Source organism: Heptranchias perlo, chromosome 32, assembly GCF_035084215.1.
Source record: "Heptranchias perlo isolate sHepPer1 chromosome 32, sHepPer1.hap1, whole genome shotgun sequence".
In the NCBI taxonomy this organism is placed as follows: domain Eukaryota; kingdom Metazoa; phylum Chordata; class Chondrichthyes; order Hexanchiformes; family Hexanchidae; genus Heptranchias; species Heptranchias perlo.
In genome coordinates, this window is record NC_090356.1 from 7951985 (window position 1) to 7975690 (window position 23706).

The 23706-nt window shown below is 47.7% G+C and overlaps 2 protein-coding genes across 2 annotated transcripts in view; both read right to left on the minus strand.

Annotated features, from left to right (window-relative positions):
* The window catches only part of LOC137300784 (protein polyglycylase TTLL10-like), a 35839-nt gene extending 22422 nt beyond the window's left edge, over positions 1–13417 (minus strand). The window contains exons 1-3 of the mRNA XM_067970045.1: positions 13389–13417; positions 11335–11387; positions 3901–4052 (exon numbers count right to left, since the gene is read on the minus strand). Of these exons, the coding sequence (XP_067826146.1) occupies positions 3901–4052; positions 11335–11387; positions 13389–13417 (234 nt within the window). The remainder of the gene's footprint in view (positions 1–3900; positions 4053–11334; positions 11388–13388) is intronic.
* Positions 13418–14431: 1014 nt separating this feature from the next.
* Positions 14432–23706, minus strand: part of LOC137300786 (protein polyglycylase TTLL10-like) — a 42135-nt gene continuing 32860 nt past the window's right edge. Inside the window, exons 10-11 of the mRNA XM_067970046.1 lie at positions 17268–17361; positions 14432–17126 (exon numbers count right to left, since the gene is read on the minus strand). Coding sequence (XP_067826147.1) covers positions 16492–17126; positions 17268–17361 — 729 coding nt within the window. The 3' untranslated portion in view covers positions 14432–16491. The remainder of the gene's footprint in view (positions 17127–17267; positions 17362–23706) is intronic.

The window sequence follows — 23706 nt, forward strand, 5'->3', positions numbered from 1 at the left end:
GGATAACCCACTTTGTGATTTGTGCTGAAAAGCTCTACTCTGTAACTAGCTGTTGTCATGGAGACCCTCCCACCTGGTCACAATGAACAATAGCGTCTTTCCAAGAAAAGACTGTGACAGAGGAATTTTCTTTTAAATCTAGGGTTGGAATTCGTCTCGGGCGATAACGCAAATCGGGGAGAATTGCATCGGCCACACGTTATAGGCCCCGCCTGATAATCAGTTCCATTGACTTCAACAGAGAGGTTTCGGGAGGGATTTCCAGAGCTCAGGGCCAGGGCAGCTGAAGGCACAGCCACCGACGATGGGGCGAAGGCAATCGGGGATGTGCAACGGGCCAGAATTGGAGGAAGGTAAAGATCTCGGTGGGTTGCAGGGCTGGAGGAGGTTACAGAGATAGGGAGGGGCGAGGCCATGGAGGGATTTGAAAACAAAGATGAGAATATTAACATCGAGGAGCAGCTGGAATGGGAGCCGAATGTAAGTCAGTGAGCACAGGGGGTGACGTGTGAACGGGACTAGGTGTGATTTTGGAAACAGGCAGCAGAATTTTGGATGAGCTCAAGTTTATGGAGAGTGGAAGATGGGAGGTCGGCCAGGAGAGCTATGGAATAGTGGAGGTATCAAAAGCATGGATGAGGGTTTCAGCAGCAGATGAGCTGAGGCAGGGGCAGAGACGGGCAATGTTACAGAGGTGGAAGTAAGCGGTCTTGATGATGGGAGAGGATTATGGATATAAATAATTAAGGGATTCAAACAATGTCAAAAATCATGAAAGCAAAACCTGAGATCATAAGGCACTGGTCCTGTAACCAGCCGGTAAGATTTACAATTTAATTTCTATTCTAATTGAGTCCCAGGGATTAGTGGCAATTATGATGACAGGAAGGACAGCCTTTGTGATGCAACCAGCATGTGATGGTTAAAGGGGCCTTCACAAAACAGCATCAACTGACAGGACACAACCCTGAGTTACTGCCAATCCCTTTCTTCCTGCCATTTGATGCAAGGTCACATGGCAAAATTTGCTGGTCACTTTGGCACATAATGGTTGTAAGACGACAAATATTCAAAGGCAAAATGGAAAGATGAGCGCTCATCAACAGAATAATACAGAGACTGTCTTTATCGCACAGATTTAATAATGGCTGGTGTGTATTCAAGGATGTTACAATTTTGAGGGGCCATTTGGGCAGATGGCCAACTGAATGTGCAGGCCGATCGCCCGGGAGGTGTAGCAGCACAGCCCAGACCATTGCGAGGGCCCCGGGTCTCCCAGCCCCGAGCAGGGGTCCTGGCACAGCTCGCCGGATCCGGGCCGGCGTATTAATCGGGCAGCTTCGGAGGCCAACCAGCCAGAAGCAAGGTAAGTCCTGGAGGGAGGGGTTTGTGATTGAGGGGCGGTGGGGGGCGCGAGTGGGAGAGGAGCTCGGGGCAGCAGCGGCCCAGGTTATTTCTGTGGGGCCCAGAGAAGCACTCCAGCTGATAAGCTGCGAAAATGGCTTCGAGGTCCCTGTCTACGTAACCGGAGCCTGATTTAATTGTATTCACGAGGCTCCTGTCAGACAGGTGCTTCAACCGTCTAGTAAACCGATGGTGGAGAAATGGCAACAGTGCAGAAAACCAGCGGGACATCTACCGCTTTGATTTTAGCTCCCTTAGCGCCCGGTTTCTGCCAGGTGGTGGGAGTTGAAATTTCCCCTTTGGTTTCCTGACAATGTGAACGTACCTCTTAAATTTCACCCTGGTCGGAATATCAAAACCCAACAAGTGTCTGACACCCTTAACCTAGTGTTCATGATTCTGTCTCCAACGGAGGTACAAAAACGATCACACTGTAATAAAGAATCGTAGAATCTTACAGCACAGAAGGAGGCCATTCGGCCCATCGTGCCTGTGCTGGCTCTTTGAAAGCACTAACCAATTAGTCCCACCCCCCTGCTCTTTCCCCGTAGCCCTGCAATCTTTTCCCCTTCCAGTATTTACCAAATTCCCTTTTGAAAGTTACTATTGAATCTGATTCCACCGCCCTTTCAGGCAGTGCATTCCAGATCACAATAACTCGCTGCGTAAAAAAATCTTTTCTCATCTCACCTCTGGCTCTTTTGCCAATTACCTTAAATCTGTGTCCTCTGGTTACTCACCCTTCTGTCAGTGACTATGATAGTCATTTGTCTCCATTCTTGGTAAGGCTTGAAATATTTTACCCTAACCTGCTCTCATTCTCTGTTAGGCCCTACACAACTGGAATGCTATAATGTCAAGAAATAGTCCCAATATTTGTGTGTAACGGTAGAACTGCAGAGTATTTGATCATTTCCCATTCCTTTTCTCTTTCTGCTTGACTCTCTGGCTCACACACTCACACACACAACACGATAACCTGGGGCCTCGATGCACTGCCACTCATCCACTATTGCTTATCCATGCCTTTGCTAACCCTTGTTCCTCTGCCATTTTCTAGGTCCTTCAAGCCCCACAGCCACACAGACGTTGGGGGAACAACCCTCCTGAAGGTGCACCATCGCTCGCTCCCACCTTTCCAAAGCACCAGGGCAGAAAGTGGCACCCGGGTGGTATTGATAGTGAGTCAGAGGGGTCTGCACAGGGAGATTCACACAGCACAAGTGAGCAGGAGCACGTGTGAGGAGAAAGGACCGCCCAGGAAAGGGCTTGCTGGAGGGCAAACTCGGGGCCTCGGTCTGCTGAAGAAGACAGAGATGCAGACTCTATGGGGCTCGAGCCTTTAAAAGAAAAAATGCCTTCTGTGCACCAGCAACTGCTGAATGTATTGGACTTCATGCTGAGGAGCTACTGTGACACGTTGGAGATTGTGGAGGAGTTCGCCGCCAACTTGTGTCCGACATGAATGTCAACATTGGGCAGATGCAGTTTATCGGAGGGTGGAAGGTCTCGGACGGGTGATGGACATGACCGTTAATGCAGGGGAGCAGGGATTGTTCAGCTTGAAACACTCTTCAATGAGCAGCTATCCAAAAAGAAAGAAAGACTTGTGTTTATACAACGCCTTTCACAAGCCCAGGACGTCCCAAAGCGCTTCACGGCCAATGAAGTATTTTCGAAGTGCAGTCACTGTTCCAATGTAGGAAACATGGCGGTCAATTTGTGCACAGCAAGATCCCACAAACGGCAATGTGATAATGACCAGCTAATCTGTTTTTAGTGATGTTGGTTGAGGGACAAATATTGAACAGGACACCAGGGAGAACTCCCCTGCTCTTCTTTGTAATAGTGCCATGGGATCTTTTACATCCACCTGAGAGGGCAGACAGGGCCTCAGTTTAACCTCTCATCCGAAAGACGGCACCTCCAACAATGCAGCACTCCCTCTGCAGCACTGGAGTGTCAGCCTACCCAAGAGCTTTGGCAGGCGGGCGTTGACTCCCCTCCCACTTCTTCGCCTTCCCCTTTGTCACCGTTGCTGTCTCCCTCATCTTGGTAAAGACCCTCATCCAACGATGGCTTCCTTGTGTTGTCCACGTTGTCGAGCAAAATTATTGCAGCATACAGCAAACCACTATCATATAGGACACTCCTTCTGGGCTGGAGTGGAGGAAGCCACCAGGCTGCGCCCAGGCAGTGGAGCCGTTGCTTAAGAACTCCAATGGTCGCGATAGGGATCTAGTTGTATGGATCTGATTGTAGCACAGTTCAGCTGCCTGAGAGGAGTCATGGGCCCAGGCGTGCGGGGTATTGTCCTCAAGCGGGTTGCTGCGCAGGAGCAAATTGCTGCAATATAAATGGGTTATGGCAGCTGCACAGTGTACTGCTAGTAATTGCCCCAGTTTCATGCTGTGATCGCACCAGCCCTTATGGTTCATGAAAGCACTGGGCTCGTCAGATGCGGGCGGAGGGCTATGTGGATGTTGTCAATGATACCTGGACTTGGGGGAAACCTGCAATCTGTGCATACCCCAGAGCTCTTTCCCGCTGTTTGCGGCAGACCATGGGGAACGTGTTCGTTCCATCAAATATGGCCTCGGTCAGACTGACAGAAGTTGCTGATATCCCCTGTTGCAGCCTGGAAGTAGCTGGAGGCAAAGAATTTCAGGTCTGAAGTGACTTTGACTGCAACGTGCTGTGGGTTTCAGGTCTTGTTGCAGGAGGCGACACAACTCTGCGTCAGTCTCCCTAGGGAAGGGCAGCCTCCTTCTGCACTGCTCCTCAGAGAGGTACAGCTATGTTATCCTGGGCCTACATAGACTCTGTTGGGAGGGTAAAGATTCCGATGAGCTTGCCTCCATCGAGCTGGTCTCTGTGCAGCTGTAACTCTATGTGTTCCTTCCACAGTAACTGCTGCTCCTCTTCCTCGAGCCAGAAAGGAATTGCTAAAAGATCACCCATTTTGATTTTAAAAAATGTGCGTTTCCAGATTTCCGAAGGTCGTAACAACCATTACAAGCAGTTTAAGATCAAGTAAATTGCCAAAAACCCACTATAAACTACCAGCAAAATATATCACAAACCTTTGCAGCATTTTAAATGAGAGCAGGTGAGGATCCTGTTCATTAGCGCTGGAAATGGCTGCGTTCCACCCTGTACTGAGGAAGGAGCGGTTGCAATGCTGACTGACCACAAAATGGTATTGGGGTGGGAGGGTTTCTGACAACTTGCCCGACTTGTATACGTTTATGAAGCCCCCCCACCTGTTTCTGGCGGAAATTGAGGTTTGCCCAAAAATCAGAACGGGTGGGCCTCCAGTGGTAAGTTGCCATGTTTCTCCCCCCACTGCCTTTCATCCGGCGACTGCCCCATTCAGGCCTAAAAAAACCAGGGTGGTAGTGAGATGAAAATCACCACCTCCTCCCACCCCGCGTCACCTCCCCCAAAAGTGTTGCATGCGCACTTCACTGAGTCTCTCAAGAATCCCAAGTGCTTCACACACAATAGATTACCGTGAAGTGGAATGACTGTAGTAAACTCAGCAGCCAACGTCTCTGCATGTCAAGATCCCACAGGCTCCCTCGAGCGCTGCACCGGACTGTCAGCTTAGTTTGCGTGCTCAAGTCCTGGAGCGGAAGCTCGAGAGGCAAAGGGGGCTCGCAGCTAAGCCGAGCTGGAGACAGTGTACGTGTACACGTCGGGGCAATTCGGTCTCTCCCGGTCTTATTTAGAGGCACAACGACGTGGGTTTTGCACTAACCTGTTAAACTGTGGCGTAACTTAATGTCCGGAAAAAGCAGTATACTGTTTAAGAAATTGTTTCTGAATTCACTTGAGTTGGAAAAATACGGAGCATCTGGATTTGAGGCCATGTCATCGTTAGCCTGGGTGTCCCTATAATGAAATGTTTCAGCTCATGTAGTAAGCCAAAGACAGCAAAACATGAGTGGTTTATGACACGTGTCTAAAGCTTGAGATCAAATATCAGCATTATTCCTCACTCGACAGCTGTCTGCTGCGTGTGACAAAGCAGTCTTAATCAAATAAAAACAATGTTAGATGCCATTAAAGATTATGGAAGAGAAAAGTATATGGACTGAACACTGAGGGGTTACTGTGATGTCAGCACTGTACTAGAACAAGCAGGAGGATATTTTAAGGCTGTTCAGCTTATATGGGACAGTGAATAAAGCTTCATAGCATCTGAGAGGTACCTTGGTAACAGAACCTTCCTGCGCTATTTTCACCAGTTGTGTCTGCCCGTGTGTTAATGTGGCACAGGGATCAAAAGAATGAATAAAACGGACTTTTTTGAAGCCAGTCTTTTCCACCTCTCACCTCCCCGAAGAAAGAACTCGCATTTATACAGCGCCTGTCATGACCTCAGGACGTCCCAAACTGCTTTACAGCCAATGAAGTACTTTGGAAGTGCAGTCACTGTTGTAATGTAGGGAAAAGGTGCTTTCTCATACTGTGGTACCGTTCCGCAGGCGCTGGGTGCTGCCCAGTGTCTGTAGGCTGTTCAAAGAAGGGAGATCTAATCCAGGCCCAATCCCCTCCTCGCCTGACGTCCACACACCTGCACTTTCTAGCACGGGTCACTGAGCAGTGAGAGTAAGCAGGAGCAGGATCCCTGGCTGATCTTTCCCCTTTCTAGGCTGTCTACGGCATCTCTGGATAAGTGAGGTTTGTATTAACTGAAACTCCTGATTACAAATTGATCCAAATTTGGAATTTGGAATATGTTGAGGAGCTCCTCCCTGCTTCAGACTGATGGATTCCTTGCGTTAATATTCCAGACAGTGGGGAAATTTACTTTTTATTTATTAGCTACTTTATAGGCCACAATGATGTGTGAAATACAACCAGAATCATGGAACTTTACAGCACAGGAGGCCGCTCAGCCCAATGCCCCATGTGCTGGCTCTCTGAAAGAGCTATGCATATAGTTTCACTCCTGTCCTGGAGTCTCCAGGAATTAAAGATTAATCTCCTGGACACTGCAGCCAGCAAACCCAAGAGAAAAATCATTGGGACATTAAAAAAAGTGTTTTTTTTCCCCCATTTTCTTTGAACACTTTTGTTTATTAATTAGAAAAATTATTGGAGATGGGGAAGAAAGGTTGTTTGACCAGTCGGGGCAGTTGGAGGCAGGAGGTCATGTGATGAAACCTCCAGGAATGCGTCCAACCAGAGTTGGCAACCCCTAATTCCGCTGCCTTTTACATGTTTCCTTTTCAAATATTTATTCCTTTTAAAATCTGTCATGGATCTTGCTTCCACCACCATTCCTGGTCAAGCCATTCCATGTCCTAAAAAAACAACTTGCATTTATATAGCGCCTTTAACGTAGTAAAAATGCCCCAAGGCGCTTCACAGGAATGATTATCAAACAAAATTTGACACCAGGCCACATAATGAGATGTTAGGACAGGTGACCAAAAGCTTGGTCAAAGAGGTAGGTTTTAAGAAGAGTCTTAAAGGAAGAGAGAGAGGTGGAGAGGTTTAGGGAGTGAACAACCCTCTATGTAAAGCCATTTCTCCCAACCTCTTCCCCGTGTTGCTTTGTGATGATCTGAAATTTCTGCCCTTACCTTTGGATTGCCTGAATGGTGCAGTCCTGCTTGTCATGCGATTATTACATTGTCTTGACTCACCATGAGAAACGGATCAAAGGCGAAGAATAGGAGAGCTGCCTTGTTGCACAAGGATACTGGAAAGTCATCCAGATTGGAGTCCATCATCCCCCCACACCCCACCTTCCCACGTGGCCACCGTTATTTTGAGGCATGTAAGACCATTATACCAATTTGCATAATGATGCCAACAGAGTCATTGGGCTCGATATTAGCATCCGCTATCGGGTGCGTTCCTGGCGGGGGGGCTCCGAAAATCGGGGATTCCCGGGGCGGGTCAGCAGTCCGGCTCCAACCCGCCCACTTCCGGGTTTCCCACAGATGCGCTGACATGCGCGCGCAGCCCCCGCATGTGGGACTCCCGCAGGCAATTAAAGCCAGCGGGGTGCCACTTAAAGTATTTATTTAGGTATTTCAGGTCGTTAACAGACCTGATTAAGGAGATATTTCAGGAGGGGTGGGATTTTACAAACAATTGGGACTGTTTCCCGTACTGGGGGAAACACTCCCAGTTCAAATGGACGTGTTGCAGCCATCAGCCTGTGGCAGCTGCAAAGGTCCATTTGACAGGTGAGGGGGAGACCCTCACTCATTGCAGGAGGCCACTCTGTCACTTTGGACAAAGTTTGGCCTCCACCACCCTCCTCCTAACAATAAAATTCACCAACTTGCATACTTACCCCGGGGTCCAGACACATGTACCTACCTTACGGACCCCCTCAGATGTACATCTTCCGGATGGGGGCCGCCGAAGCTGCAGTCATGACCTCCTCGGAGGGCGAACAGCATCACCAGCCTCGCCGACCACGCCGTCCACCTCTGACACGTGGAGCTCCACAACACAGTGCGGTGACACATCCACCTGTACAGCAGGAGGGAGGGCAACCGCAGAGAGAGATGCGTCGCAGAGGGTACTACCCTCACCACAGGGTCTACAGACCGAGGCTCAGCTTCCTGGACCTCTCTGACCAGCAGTGCACACAGAGGCTCAGAGTCATTCGACATGTAGTCGTGGACATTTGCAGCCTCCTTCATGCCGAGCTGCTCCCGGCTGGCCCGAGCACCATCTTCTTACCTGTCGCTGTCAAAGTCACCACTGCCCTCAACAACTTCTCCTCCGCATCCTTCCAGGGTGCCACCGGGGACATCGCCGACGTCTCTCAGTCGTCTGCACAAAAGTGCCCTGCAAATACACCGACACCCACTCTGCAGTGATACAATGGGTGGCATCAGTTGTGGGTCTTCATGGTGATCCTCAGGAAAGGGCATTATTGCACAAACCAGACAAGATTCGCAAAGACGTGGCAGTAGTGGTGCCAATATAATATGTGATGTGAATTGATCAGAAATTCAATATAAGTAAAAACCATGACAAACCCTCAAACACCCTCGTGCATCCCCTTCATGCTCACGATACGTTTGCCTTACACTTCCTACTGCACATATGTGATGCATGCCCTGTGGCTGCAGCACAGGTAGTGGCAGGTTGAGTGAGGCTGACCGTGAAAGAAATGCACGAGAGGGTGAGTATGAGATAGAGCCATGAGATTGTATGAGGATTGGGTTGAGTGGTAGTGGCGGGATGAGTACTGGAGAGGTGAGTAAGTGCAGGTAAGATGAGGATGAGGTTTGAGTGGGTATGAGGGGTGATGTGACAGAGTAGTGTTGGCAGTGCAGAAGGAGATGTGTGGGGTGGGTCAGTGATGTGGCAGACGGAGTGTAGGGGAATGAGAAAGTGTACTCACTTTGGCTGACCTACTTAGGTCATTGCAGCGCCTCCTGCACTGTATGTAGGTGGGCAATATGTTGGTGCTGGTGACCTCCTCTGCCACCTTGAGCCTGGCCTTCTTGGTGGCAGAGGCAGGCCACTTCCTCCCGCCTGCCGGGGGGAAGATCTCTGTCCTCCCTCCTCCTCCTCACCCCATCCAATGATACCTGGAGTGAGGCATTATTAAACTGGGAGCAGCCTTCCCCCGGGCTGCTCCATGCTGTAATTTTTCCTATTTCTTGCAGCGTCAGTCAGTGGAGGACTGCCCCTTTAAATAGAGTTCCTCCAGCTGACAGACCTTACTGCGCATGTGCAGCCCGCCCGACGCGCAGATCAGCAGCGGGGAACCTGGAACAAGAGGTAAGTGGATCCAATCAGCCTGCGATTGCGCGCGGGCAGAGTGATTTCACATGGGCGCGTTACCTGCGCGCCCAATAGACCCCCCACCGCGAACCCGCCGCCCTGGTAATATCGGGCCCATTGTATCAATGCTTGCTCTTGTAAGTGCCAAGTCAGCAAAATGTACAATAGCGGCACCAGTGCGTGAATCAGTGTAAAATTCTGGAGAAAAATAAGGTAACAAATTTATACAAAATGCTGTGAAAGGCCTGGATTTCCATCATATTTCAATGTTTCTTTATATAGGAAGGGGGTGGAGGGGGGAGGGAGCGGAGGGGGGGAGGGAGCGGAGGGGGAGGGGAAGGGAGGGAAGGAGTCGAGAGGCGAGGGAGGGAGCGGAGGGCGGAGGGGAAGGGAGGGAGCAGAGAGGGGAGGGGAGGGAGTGGAGGGGGAGGAGAAGGAAGGAAGAGAGGAAGTGGAGGGGGGAGGGGTGGGGAGGAGAAGGGAGGAAGGGAGTGGAGGTGGATGGGGAGGGAGGGAGTGGAAGGGGAAGGGGAGGGGATGGAGGGGGAAGAGGAGAGGAGGAGTGAGCGGAGGGGGAAGGGGAGGGAGAGAGTGGAGGGGGAGGGGAAGGGAGGGAGTGGAGGGGGAAGAGGAGAGGAGGGGTGAGTGGAGGGGGAAGGGGAGGGAGGGAGTGGAGGGGAGGGGAAGGGAGGGAGTGGAGGGGGAAGGGGAGGAGATGGAGGAGGAAGGGGAGAGGAGGGAGTGCAGCCAGGGTTGGAGCATTAGGGTGGGCTTTGGAAGTAGGAAAGTGGGAGGGAGGGTGTGAAACTGGAGCTAGAGACCAGTGTGGGGCTGGGAGGGAGGGAAATTGGGATGGAACAGGACTGAAATTCTTGGGGCGGAGAGGCTGAAAGGGACATGAGCCAAGCAGAGTAGATAAAATGCCCAGGTTGAAGCAATGGTGAAAGGGGAAAGGGAAACATCATGGCAGTTGATAAAGTTGAATTTGGTGTCTTGTGGCCAGCATAAGAACATAAGAAATAGGATCAGGAGTAGGCCACATGGCCCCTCGAGCCTGCTCCGCCATCAATCAGATCATGGCTGATCTTCGACCTCAACTCCACTTTCGCGTCCGATCCCCATATCTCTTGATTCCCCTAGAGACCAAAAATCTATCGATCTCAGCCTTGAATATACTCAATGACTGAGCATCCACTGCCCTCTGGGGTAGAGAATTCCAAAGATTCACAACCCTCTGAGTGAAGAAATTCCTCCTCATCTCAATCCTAAATGGCCGACCCCTTATCCTGAGACTATGACCCCTAGTTCTAGACTCTCCAGCCAGAGGAAACAACCTCTCAGCGTCTACCCTGTCAAGCCCCCTTATAATCTTATATGTTTCAATTAGATGAACCAATCAGCATTATTAGAGGCCAACTACAATTCTATGCTCATTCAATATTACAGGTATAAAGATACAAGATATTTAATAAGATGTAAACTTTGAGTTTAGATACAATCTGATACAGTCTTGTGATGTCAATCTAGTGATGTGATCCAACAAGTAGTTGTTCACGAGATACATTGTTAAGACTATTTTAGTTCAACACTAGATGATATTGCATCAGGGCACCTGTTGGTGAATATCTGAGATGTTGTCCATCTCTCTCAGTCGCCAACTGCTCGCTGGAGGCAGTCGAGCAGTCCTGTGATATAATAATCCTTCTGTTGTGACATTATGAAGTGACATCACAGATAAGGAATACATCCCATTCATGATGTCACTCGAGATTTACTGTATGATGTCTCAATGGGAGACTCTGAACATAAATGTCTTCTCGTATCCTACCTCCAATTCGCAGTTCTTGAGACACATATTCGTGGCATTAGTCAAAACTCTGGCCTGTTTTGGTACATCCACCATTTCAAAGAGAATTTGCTGTGTGGATCAAGATTATGGTCTAGGCTTTCCGGCTCTGTCCCGCCAGTTTTCATGTTACCTACCCATATGTGATCGGGTACATGCAGATCATGAGATAATGAGGGAAACATGGCCTCCATCATATTTCTCACCTTTGCTCAGTTTGAGCACTGGATGCAAAGGGGCTGCCTGTTAGGCCCTGGCTTCCAGCATTCAAAGGGGAGAGGGAGCTTCAGGGTTTCAATGGAAGAGGGGCCTCTTACCAGTGCTCTCAGAGTACGGCCATGCATAGGCCTCGTCAGCAAAGATAAAACATCTTCAACAAATAAAGAAATCTCTTCAGGAAGCTAAGCTGCTGCCTCTACCTCCCACTGCAGCAAGCCTGCCTCCGGCATGAAAATTACCCCCGAGCCAGAAATACTCTGGGTTTGGGGGTGCGGGGTGGGGTGGAGGGCATCGCTGGAGTGGGCAGAAGTTGTGCCCTGCTGGAGATGGCTCCCAATTGGAAAGCCTAGGCCAATGTTAAATCCGCACAAGTCCAGTGATTGACAAGCTTGGAGCTTTGTTCCAGTGCGGTACGCTGACAATGCCAGCAATAGTACACTTAGCAGGAAATAAATCAATCGCTATGATCGGCCATAAACTGACAGAGCCCCACATCAACTCAAAACTCTTACTACTGGCTCTGCCTGGCTCGCCCAAATCTAGCTGTTTGCACAGAATTCTGCAACTAGCTGTCGTGAGAGCAGCACGGCTAAAGCAATCGGCCACAGACATGCCAAGTCTCACTTCCTTTCAGCGAGAGTTGCTCATGTTTGTGTGAAAGACGTGTGATCTGTTTTCTGAGTGTCTCAGCGTAATAGAAAAATAAAGCCAGCTCTGATTGTCTCAGTGGGTTTGGAGTCGGTCGCTGTTTTCATGAAATGATGAGGGAGATTGCTTAAAAGTAAAAGAGGGCGAGATAAACAGTACCTCTCAAACCCGTGACCTCCAACACCCAGAAGGACAAGGGCAGCGGGTGCATGGGAACACCATCAGGTTCACCTTCATGTCCCCTTCCAAGTCACACACCATCCCGACTTGGACATATATCGGCCGTTCCTTCATCGTCGCTGGGTCAAAATCCTGGAGTGCTCTACCTAACAGCACTGTGGGAGAACCTTCACCACACGGACTGCAGCGGTTCAAGAAGGAGGCTCACCACCACCTTCTCAAGGCCAACTAGGGATGGGCATTAACGAGAATTAACAAAAAAAAAGAACAAATGGAGGAAAGGAATGTGTTTAGACAGAGTCATGATAATTTTCAACAGGGCGTTAAGCTGTCAGGATAAAGCGGATCGCCCACCAGTTATAGAACCCACCCAATTTTCATCCCATTGAAATCACTGGAATGATAATCGGACGGGTTCTACAATGGACAGGCCGCCCGCCCAGGAGGTGAAGTTGAAAATTACTCCCAGTGAATCCCAAAAAAACCAGTGACAAAATGGAGATGTCATTCCACTTTCTCTTTTCGCGAGGGATGTTTGTGCTGGGAGAGGAATATTTTTCATTTCAGGCACTCAGTCTGGGCATCAAGCAGTGCCAAGTCAAGTAGACTAACGCAGCCTCTATTTTGCCTCAACAATATGCCATTGGTATAACCTCAGAGGACTGTTCTATACTGCATGGGGCATGTTTCCATTTTCCACACCAGCCATCCTAGAATGCCAATCAGTGCCAACTTATGGACATTTGTATGTTGTGGGGCACTAGGAACTGGATCATTTCATGTGGGAGACTTGCAGACGTCATCCCAGCCCATGAATCTAATCCCACCAATTTAATCTGGATTTGAATCCAGGTGCCAGAAGTAAAAGGTCTCAACCACTGCAACCACCTGAGAAATGCACCCCCTTCTAGAACACTCTGGCCTAGAAATTCGAGTGCGCAGGAGGTGCAGAGATCGGTCCACGCACCTGAATGGATAGTTCCGAGGCACGCGTTATAGTGGGCCTCGGGCCTTAATATCATTGAGCTGGCGAGCTACGGATTCCTAATGGACGTTCCCAGGTAGCTTTCCAGTGGCGATAGGGGTGTGGGGGGGCGGGGGTCGAGGTTGCGATGGTGGGGGAGCAGTCACCTGCGTAGTTTGAATGTGGAGCCAGGACCTCCCAACTCCACATTCAGGTAAGTATATTTTGTGGCTAGCAGCAGTCCCTTTAAGGATCGCCTGTTAGGCCGCACGTAGGCCTGGTTTTCCTGAACTCAACTGCCCCGATAAACAGGCACCGAACGGTCGAATAGCTGGGTTGAATTTGACACATCTGACTTACTCATGTCTGACTATAGCATAGTCTCTCATCTCGAGAGCTTGCCATTGAATATTTGGCTGAAATCTCTTGACATGGGGTAGGATGTTGACTCTGGCCTCAGCCACTACGGTATCACATACACAATGTTTTAAATGTTATATTTATGTCTAGCATGAAAAGTCAAGACCTGTTGATACGTTACTAACCCTGATCAAGAAAACAGCAAGGTAGACGGTGCACTCAGTCTGCAGATACACTCTCAAGATCAGGAGATTTGCAATCAAGGAGAGTATTTATTATAAGTACCAGGGATGAGGGACTTCAGTTATGTGGAGAGACTGGAGAAGCTGGGATTGTCCTCTTAAGAGCAGAGAAGAAATGGGGAGATTTAATAGAGGTGTTCAAAATTATGAATGGTTTTGACAGAGTAGATAGGGAGAAACTGTATCCACCGGCAGAATGGTCAGTAACTAGAGGACACAGATTTAGGATAATTGGCAAAAGAATCGGGAGGTGAGGAGACATTTTTTTACGCAGCGAGTGGTTATGATCTGGAATGCACTGCCTGAAAGGGTGGTGGAAGCAGATTCAATAGTAACTTTCAAAAGGGAATTAAATATATACTTGAAAAGGAAAAATTTGCAGGGCTATGGGGAAAGAGCAGAGGAGTGGGACTAATTGGATAGCTCTTCCAAAGAGCCGGCACGGGCACGAAGGGCCTAATGGCCTCCTTCTGTGCTGAATGATGAAGTGTTGATGAGAAAGGTTGAGGATGTGCAACAGGGGGAGTCCCAGAAATTGTCACTTCCCCAGAGCTATTCAGCAGCTCGGAACAATGGCCAATCTGTGATTTAAAGAGGGGCAATGAATGAGAATTTAGATTTGTATCTAAGAATTTCATGTCCGATGCAAAAATTTGACTCTTAAGTTGTCATGGATGAACCAACTCCATTAAAATGAACCAACCATAGTTCATCCAGCAGCAAATGCTACGTACACATTAAACACCATTGAGCTGTTGGTGTGAGGGACTGACCAAGACAAAATGTGATGTATTACTCACAATTATTTTATTTCAACACTTCTACGACAATTGTTAACACAATGATTACAAACAAAACAACTTTCCAAATTACAATTACGAATGAACAAACTTGAATTTATGTAGCCTCTTTCATGACCTCAGGACTTGGAAACATAGGAGTCGGCCATCCAGCTCCTCAAGCCAGTTTTGCCATTCAATTAGATCATGGCTGATCTGTTACCTCAACTACATCTAGCTGCCTTTGAGGCATATCCCTTGATACCCTTACCCAACAAAAATCTATCGAGCTTAGCCTTGAAAATTTCAAGTCTGCAACCTTTTGGGGGGAGAGAGTTCCAAATTTTTACTACCCTTTGCATAAAAAAGACCCTGGTCGCATTTGATGGGATGGCAAAATTGTGGGTGTACTGCACATGATTTTTCCATTCTTTGATTTCAATGGAAATCACAGGCAGCCCATCCACGTTTCTGCGATTGTCGTTGGCCGTAGGTTCTAGCAGCCCTCTGGTACCTTGTCCAAATGGCTAATCATCTGCGTTTAGGCAAAAACACTTAAGTGTCAACATTTGACTGCTCCTCACATCACCTGATGAGAACATACATGCAGCAGGGGTTGTTGAATAGGGACCAGGAACAGGAAACCTGGCTATTTTTGTCCTGAATTGTTGCCCCAGGTGAGATCAGCTAACTTAGCAAAGACCAGAGAACATTACATCCCCATGCCAGTTCTGCTGTACTGTTGGGTGATAATTCACCTCCATTATCGATGTATCCTTAGACTACCAGGATGGTGGAGGGCAAACTACATGGACCTTGGTCCTTTTTTGTCCAGCAATTCCTATGTTCCTATAATCTCACAAGGATAATGAAGCTACATTGCCAGGTATAGAGGCATCAATAATACCATCCAGACAGGTCTATTCTATTTAATTTTCTATTACAATGAACCCTGTTGAATATCAGTGTAATTTTAATTCATGTTTTAATTTCTTCACCGCAGCTCCTGAAGGCACTGACTCACACCAGGATATAAGCACTGGCTATTTCACCCAGCTGGCCATTATTCATGAGTGAGCTGAGACAGTGAGTATTGACAGGTTATTTGATCATAATTTGATCCTATAGGTATTAAGGGATATGGGCCAAAGGCAGGTATATGGAGTTAGATCACAGATCAGCCATGATCTTATCAAATGGCAGAGCAGGCACAAGGGGCTGAATGGCCTACTCCTGTTCCTATATTCCTGTGTTCCTGTGAAGGGAAGGGGGTTGAGGTGGAGAGGCACAGCAGTGGAGTCTAGCCCTGTACTCACCGTACCTGCACTTTCCAGCAGATGTCACTGGACAATAATCAGGAGCAGGAATCCCAGCTGATTTTCTTTCCTCCAATGTCTGAGTGTGGGGCACTGATGCCAATTGTGAGTCTTTGGCTGTTGCTTTGACTGAGATCAGCAAACTAAACTGTGGACTACACCTGGGACCTTCTTGCTCTGTATGGCCCATTTATCACTAGAGCCATCTTGGAAGCACAGGCAATCATTCCCATCATGGCACTAGGGTACACATTCACCCATCTCAAAATACTGAACATGACGTCTCCAGAATTACCTTACAGAATCAGGTTGTATCTTAAGAAATAAACGTAGATTTTGTGAATGTCAATGAATCTCGGTTTAATATTCTTTTCAATTAATCGGATCGATTTCCTTCAGCTCAATCATGTAATCATCACATTTCATGTAAGGGGGCGGGATGGGTGGGTGGGGGAAAATCCTGTTATGCTGAGGTAAAAATTAATAGATGGCAACATGAAGGAAGATTTTTTTATTCCACAAAATAAGCAACCGATACAATCTAATCAAGGATATTTTCTGTTGATTTAAAGTTGACCTATTGTACTGAACAACTCACGCACCTCAATGAAGTCATATTGTCAAGCATGGAATCAACGTGCTGGCTGTCCTTTAGGGTGATGCCGTTAAATGGTAGGATTAAAAAAATATATAAATCGGCAATCTAGCTTAGTTAGCTTCTGACACACGTGTAGACTTTGTGATTTTCCATTCCTACCACTGCTGACTAGGCCGCATCGCCAGAAGATGTTTTGTTCTCTTTGGAGCCCATGTTCATCTCGGATGAATTTGCCACCATCTTGCTGATGTACCGCGGGTGAAAGGAGCTGCTGACCAACAATGGATTACTCTCCAAGCTTTGGTATTGTTGAGTGCTAGTATGGGGGTTTTTGGTGAGTAAAGGTTTTAACTGTGCGGCAATTGACATTTTTTTGAAAGCATCTAAATCTCGACTGGATTTTAGTCGGTCCTGTTCTTCTGAAGAGGTCCCATCTAGGAGCTGACTCGACAGAAAGTCATTCTTCATTGTGCACAGGTTTGATGTTAGTGAGATGGCCGGCAACTTTCTGTAAGACAACAATGAAACGGTGTTCTGAAGCACTTTAGTTGGAGCAACAACGGGATCTGAAGTCACAGACTTTTGGATGGGCTTGTTCTCAGCTCGTTTTACAGAACACAGAGCCAGCTGGCAAGGTTGCTTGAGAATTGTTGGAGACATGCTGCTTTCTGTCCTCAGTGGCATAGACCTTGCAATCTTTTCCTGGTGGCAACTGTTGTGCAACAGGACAAACTCTTTCTGTGATTGAAGTGGTAAGATGTGCAATCCTTTACTGCTTTTTTTGAATATCTCAACAACCAAATCTAAGAATAGAGAGAGAAATATTGAGGAACTCACCCATTTGATCATTTATGAATGAATATTCATCTCACTGCTTGAATACTGTCAATGGCTGCCACAAATTTCCTTCTGTAACAATATAATGAAGGCAATAACCATCTTACCGAGGGCTTCGTACACTAATTTAGGGATGACTGTTTTGAGAACCTCACAGTGTCTCTGTAAAGATGGATTGGCGTTCAACTCCAGTAACCAGACCTGCAAACAGATCAAACACAGAATCGTTAATCCACGTGTATGCCTTCCCTCTTTAACTTATATGGGACTGGGTGGTGTCATGGACTGAATGCTCTTCCACTTCTGGGACCTGTGACCAAATTCAGCCCAGATATGTTTCCGATGCCTGATGGCTGTAAGGTTTCTGCAATTGCTATCCAGTTCCTAATGGTCATGCACTAAACTGCCTCTAATTTAATACCAAAATCACTCAGACACCACGGGGCCAATTTTCGGATGGGGGCAAGGGGGGCCTCGTAAAATGGTGGAATCCCGGAGTGGGTTCGGAGCCCGGCTCCAAACTGCCCACTTCCGGGTTCCCCAGTGACGCGTTAGTGTGCGTGCGCAGCTCCCGCATGCGGGACTCCCACCGGCAATTAAAGCCAGTGGGATGATAATTCAGATACTTATATAGCTATTTGAGGTACTTGACAGACCTCATTGAGTGGAGATTTTGGCAGGGGTGCAATTTTCAGGGATCCTCAGCGTGTTTCCTGTGCTGTGGGAAACACTCCCTGTTGGAGCAGACGTGTTTCAGTCAGCAGCCAGTGGGAGATGCAAAGGATTTTTTGACAGTTGGGGGGAATACCTCATTTATTGCAGTAGGGCACTCTGTCACTTCAGACAAAGTTTTGGCTGCAACACCTTTGTTTTTCCGCTCAAAATTATTAATTTATACCCTAAACTCTGCTGTACAAACACATTTACCTACTTTGCGGACCCCCTCAAACTCACACCGTCAGGATGGGGGGCACCATGGCTAGATTCATCACTTCATCCGAGGATGAGCAACATCACCAGCCTCGCCAGGCACGCCGTCCACCTCCGCCACGTGGAGCTCCATAACACAGTGCTGCGCCACAGGCACCTGCACAAAATAGTCGTGCAACTACACATTCACCCACTGCAGGGTGAGCCAATGGGTGGCATCAAGTGTGGGTGTTCATGGAGAACCTCATGAAAGGGACTTTTTGCACAAGCTAGTCAAGAATGGCCAAGACGTGGCAGTAGTGGTGAGAATATAATATTTAATGTGAGTTGGACCAAAATCAAATATAAATAAAAAACATGACAGACCGTCAAACACCCTTGTGCATCCCCTTTGTGCTCACGCAACCTTTGCCTTACGCTTCCTACTACTCATACGTGATGCATCCCCTGTGGCGGTAGTTGAGGTAATGGCAGGTTGGGCGAGGGTGACCGTGAAAGAGATGCATCAGAGGGTGAGTATGAGATAGAGCCGTGAGATTGTATGACGATTGGGTTGAGTGGTAGTGGTGGGATGAGTACTGGGGAGGTGAGTAAGTGCAGGTAAGTTGAGGATGAGGTTCGAGTGGGTGTGAGGAGTGATGTGATACAGTAGTGTAGGCAGTGCAGAAGGAATTGTGGGGTGGGGGCAGTGATGTGGAAGATGGAGTGTAGGAGAATGAGTAAGTGTGCTCACTTTGGCTGACCTAGTTAGGTCATTGAAGCGCTTCCTGCACTGTATCCTGATGCAGGAGATGTTGCTGTTGCTGCTGACCTCCTCTGCCACCTCGAGCCTTCTTGGTGGCAGAGGCAGGCCACTTCCTCCCGTCCGCCGGGTAGAAGATCTCCCCCCTCCTCCTCAGCCCATCCAGTAAGACCTGGAGTGAGGCATCATTAAACCTGGGGGCAGCCTTTCCCCTGGGCTGCTCCGTGCTATAATTTTGGCTGCCCCCGCTGCCAACCCACCTCCCTGGTAATATCGGGGCCCACAAGTTTTGAGAATGGAAAAACACCACTAGAGTTGGAAATGTAAATATGCCACACTGGCAAAGTAGGGAGAGGTCTTCTGAAGGACAGGATGTCACAACCAATGAATTGCTTTTTCGAAGTACAATCATTGTTGTTTAAGATCCTACAAACAACAAATGACATGAAAGACCAGTATATTTTTGTGGTGTTGGTTAAGGGAGGAGTATTGGCTGGGACATCAGGTGATGCCTAGTTCGATCATTCCCTTGCAGGAATGGTTGGTGGCATCTTAGCAGATGCATCAAACAGGCTGCATTGAATCTTGATCACCTGACCTTCTCTCGTGCAGTGTTACTGAAAGCGTGACATACTGTGATTGAGGTGTTTTTGACGATTGTGGTTAATCTGACATTGATGTATCGAGGGATGCCATCAGATCAATTATCGCAGCTTCCTTAGGAAAGAGGGGCCTCCACCTGCACTAACCATCTGCCGAAGGAAAGTGGTACTGATGCTACTAACGGGCGGGCACAGAGCACCTCTTACGCTGCTTAATATCCCTCCTTAGATCCTCCTTTTCCCAAACATTCAGATAGAGGGATTCCCATTGAAAACCCCATTCATTTCAGTAACGGGGCTGGGGCAAAGAAATCATGACCATTGACACAAAAACTCATGAGAATCTAAGTGACAATAGGAAAAAAAAGGCTAAGAAATGGATGATACACACTTACCTTTCAATGAACTCCAGCCTATTTATCAACTAGAAATTATAATTCATATTTTTTCATAGCCTCAATAAATCAGCTTACAAATCTTCAGGATTTGCTAATATTTGAAATATCCACTAGATGGTACTGAACAGCTGTCGGATCTACATAACTCTGTTCATAATTACAAGCTTAAAGTGTTCTCCCTAATTTCTCTCCTAATACCCATTCTCCGGCACTGCCTTTCCCCCAGTCTGTGGACTTCTCTCCTGGACTCTTCAAAGCCAGTACATTGGGCGGATTCTGTGAATGCCTCCCGATAGAAAATGTAAAAAAATATTACAAGGTCAAGCTGCATTTCTCACCTGGCCACAAGCTGCATTAATATCCTCCTCTCCTTCAGTTTTTTCTCTTACTCTCTTACTGGAGAGTAAGAGAACGAATGGTGTGTGGAGGCACAGCGATCCCAGCATGCCCATATGTGCCAGCATTTACAGATCCGAAAGTTTTAGAAGAGGATGCTGGGATGGACCTGTCTCAATCACAGTTTTTTTGCTTCCTTTCATTCGCCAGGGAGGTGGGAGAGGAGTCATGACAATTCCCACCAAATTGTGTGTGTGTGGGGAGGGGACATTTTTTTAAAAACTCGTTCATGGGATGTGGGTGTCGCTGGTGAGGCCGGCATTTATTGCCCATCCCTAATTGCCCTTGAGAAGATGGTGGTGAGCCGCCTTCTTGAACCGCTGCAGTCCGTGTGGTGAAGGTTCTCCCACAGTCCCGTTAGGAAGGGAGTTCCAGGATTTTGACCCAGCGACGATGAAGGAACGGCGATATATTTCCAAGCCGGGAAGTTGGGATGATGTGTGACTTGGAGGGGAACGTGCAGGTGGTGTTCCCATGTGCCTGCTGCCCTTGTCCTTCTAGGTGGTAGAGGTCGTGGGTTTGGGAGATGCTGTCGAAGAAGCCTTGACGAGTTGTTGCATTGCATCCTGTGGATGGTACACACTGCAGCCACAGTGCGCCGGTGGTGAAGGGAGTGACTGTTTAGGGTGGTGGATGGGGTGCCAATCAAACGGCCAGCTTTGTCCTGGATGGTGTCGAGCTTCTTGTTGTTGGAGCAGCACTCATCCAAGCAAGTGGAGAGTATTCCATCACACTCCTGACTTGTGCCTTGTAGATGATGGAAAGGTTTTGGGGAGTCAGGATGTGAGTCATTCGCCGCAGAATACCCAGCCTCTGACCTGCTCTTGTAGCCACAGTATTTATGTGGCTGGTCCAGTTAAATTTCTGGTCAATGGTGACCCCCAGGATGTTGATGGTGGGGGATTCGGCAATGGTAATACTGTTGAATGTCAAGGGGAGGTGGTTAGACTCTCTCATGTTGGAGATGTTCATTGCCTGGCACTTGTCTGGCGCGAATGTTACTTGCCACTTATCAGCCCAAGCCTGGATGTTGTCCAGGTCTTGCTGCATGCGGGCACAGACTGCTTCATTATCTGAGGGGTTGCGAATGGAACTGAACACTGTGCAATCATCAGCAAACATCCCCATTTCTGACCTTATGATGGAGGGAAGGTCATTGATGAAGCAGCTGAAGATGGTTGGTCCTAGTACACTGCCCTGAGGAACTCCTGCGGCAATGTCCTGGGGCTGAGATGATTGACCTCCAACAACCACTACCATCTTCCTTTGTGCTTGGTATGACTCCAGCCAGTGGAGAGTTTTCCCCCTGATTCCCACAGACTTCAATTTTACTAGGGCTCCTTGGTGCCACACTCGGTCAAATGCTGCCTTGATGCCAAGTGCAGTTACTCTCACCTCACCTCTGGAATTCAGCTCTTTTGTCCATGTTTGGACCAAGGCTGTAATGAGGTCTGGAGCCGAGTAGTCCTGGCTGAACCCAAACTGAGCATCGGTGAGCAGGTTATTGGTGAGTAAGTGCCGCTTGATAGCACTGTCGACGACACCTTCCATCACTTTGCTGATGATTGAGAGTAGACTGATGGGGCGGTAATTGGCCAGATTGGATTTGTCCTGCTTTTTGTGGACAGGACATACCTGGGCAATTTTCCACATTGTCAGGTAGATGCCAGTGTTGCAGCTGTACTGGAACAGTTTGGCTAGAGGCGCAGCTAGTTCTGGAGCACAAGTCTTCAGCACTACAACCGGGATAAATACAAATAGGCCAGGAACAACGCTATCCCTAAATTTTGGAGGTTCCCACCTTCCTCAACAGGTACAGACTGGTGAAACTCACCTGAAGGGGAAGTCTGATTGCAAACACCAGCTGAAATAGATTCAAAGCTCAGTTAGGGTTAGGTTTAAGGTTAGGGTTAGGTTTAAGGTTAGGGTTAGGTTTAAGGTTAGGGTTAGGTTAGGGGGTGCGGGCAGGAGGATGGTTGTCCTCTCTTCTGTTTGTATTCTCATTTCTTGAGTTTTTAGGGATAGGGATAGGGTTAGGGATAGGGCTAGAAATTGCATTAGGGATAGGTTAGGGGGTGCGGGAAGGAGGATGGTTAGGTTTAGGGATAGGGTTGGAGTTGTGATGTGCAAGAAGGACACTGGTTGAGAGCCTTCAAATTTCCATGGGGGGTGGGGGGGGGTGTAGGTATCGCACATTTCCTTGGTCGTACTGAGGCAGATAGAAGGTCATTGAGCGGAACTTGTTTGGTATCACAGTGTGGCATTAGAAGACCAGATCTATTATCAACAAGCCCCAGTTCCTGTAGTTAAACAGATTATTGTAAACAATTTTACAACACCAAGTTATAGTCCAGCAATTTTATTTTAAATTCACAAGCTTTCGGAGGCTTCCTCCTTCGTCAGGTGAACGATGTGAAATCACATCGTTCACCTGACGAAGGAGGAAGCCTCTGAAAGCTTGTGAATTTAAAATAAAATTGCTGGACTATAACTTGGTGTTGTAAAATTGTTTACAATTGTCAACCCCAGTCCATCACCGGCATCTCCACATCATAAACAGATTATGACAGCCACCAGGGCTATTCAAATCGGGTATCGAGCTGGCAGGGAACCCAACCTCAAATCCAAAGATCAATTCAGCTCTTTATTTCACTGTCCTGCCCACACATCCATTGCTGAAATGAGAATTGCAGAATAATGAAGGAGATGACGGCCACCAGATATCCAGTGTCTTTCTGTGCATCTTGATCTGGGTAACCTAAATGTTTTGAATTTATTGGAATATATTATATTGCAATAAGAACTGGTGCCCCTTAGTGCCACATGGCAACACTAAAAATCAAAAGGTTTTCTTTTAATGATGAACATATATCTTTTTGAGTTAGACTTTGTGCTTCTTAACTACTCCCCTTCTCCCAAATGTTAATATTAGATTAAGTATTTTTTTCAAAGAAAAGGCTCGAGTTATTTTTCAGCAGCCTTAAAGGGGCAGTGTCTTCATCAACGAGTGCTTGGCAATGCATTTGAATCCCTGTTCCCCTTTTGCAAATCCACCTTCGCTCTGCCACTGGGCCTGATTGGAATTTCGAGCCCAAAGTGTGAAGTTCCTTGAATTCCTGATATTTTCCCCCCATGATTAATGGTCTGGTAAATGCAATTACATTCTCAGAAATCGCCTGCTCAAAGCCACGGATTCCTGCAATTTGTTAGCGGACGTTAAGTACGGATAAAAATAATTCCCATTTATTATAAAATTAAAAGATTTCGGGCCCTAGGTTCTCTAATTAACCAGAAAGGATGTGTCAATGAATAGATATCGAATCCTTCATTGTGCTCCGGGATTACTAAATATTACATAGAATTTACAGTATAGAAACAGGCCATTCGGCCCAACTGGTCTATGCCGGTGTTTATGCTCTACATGAGCCTCCTCCTACCTCACTTCATCTAACCCAATCAGCATATCCTTCCATTCCTT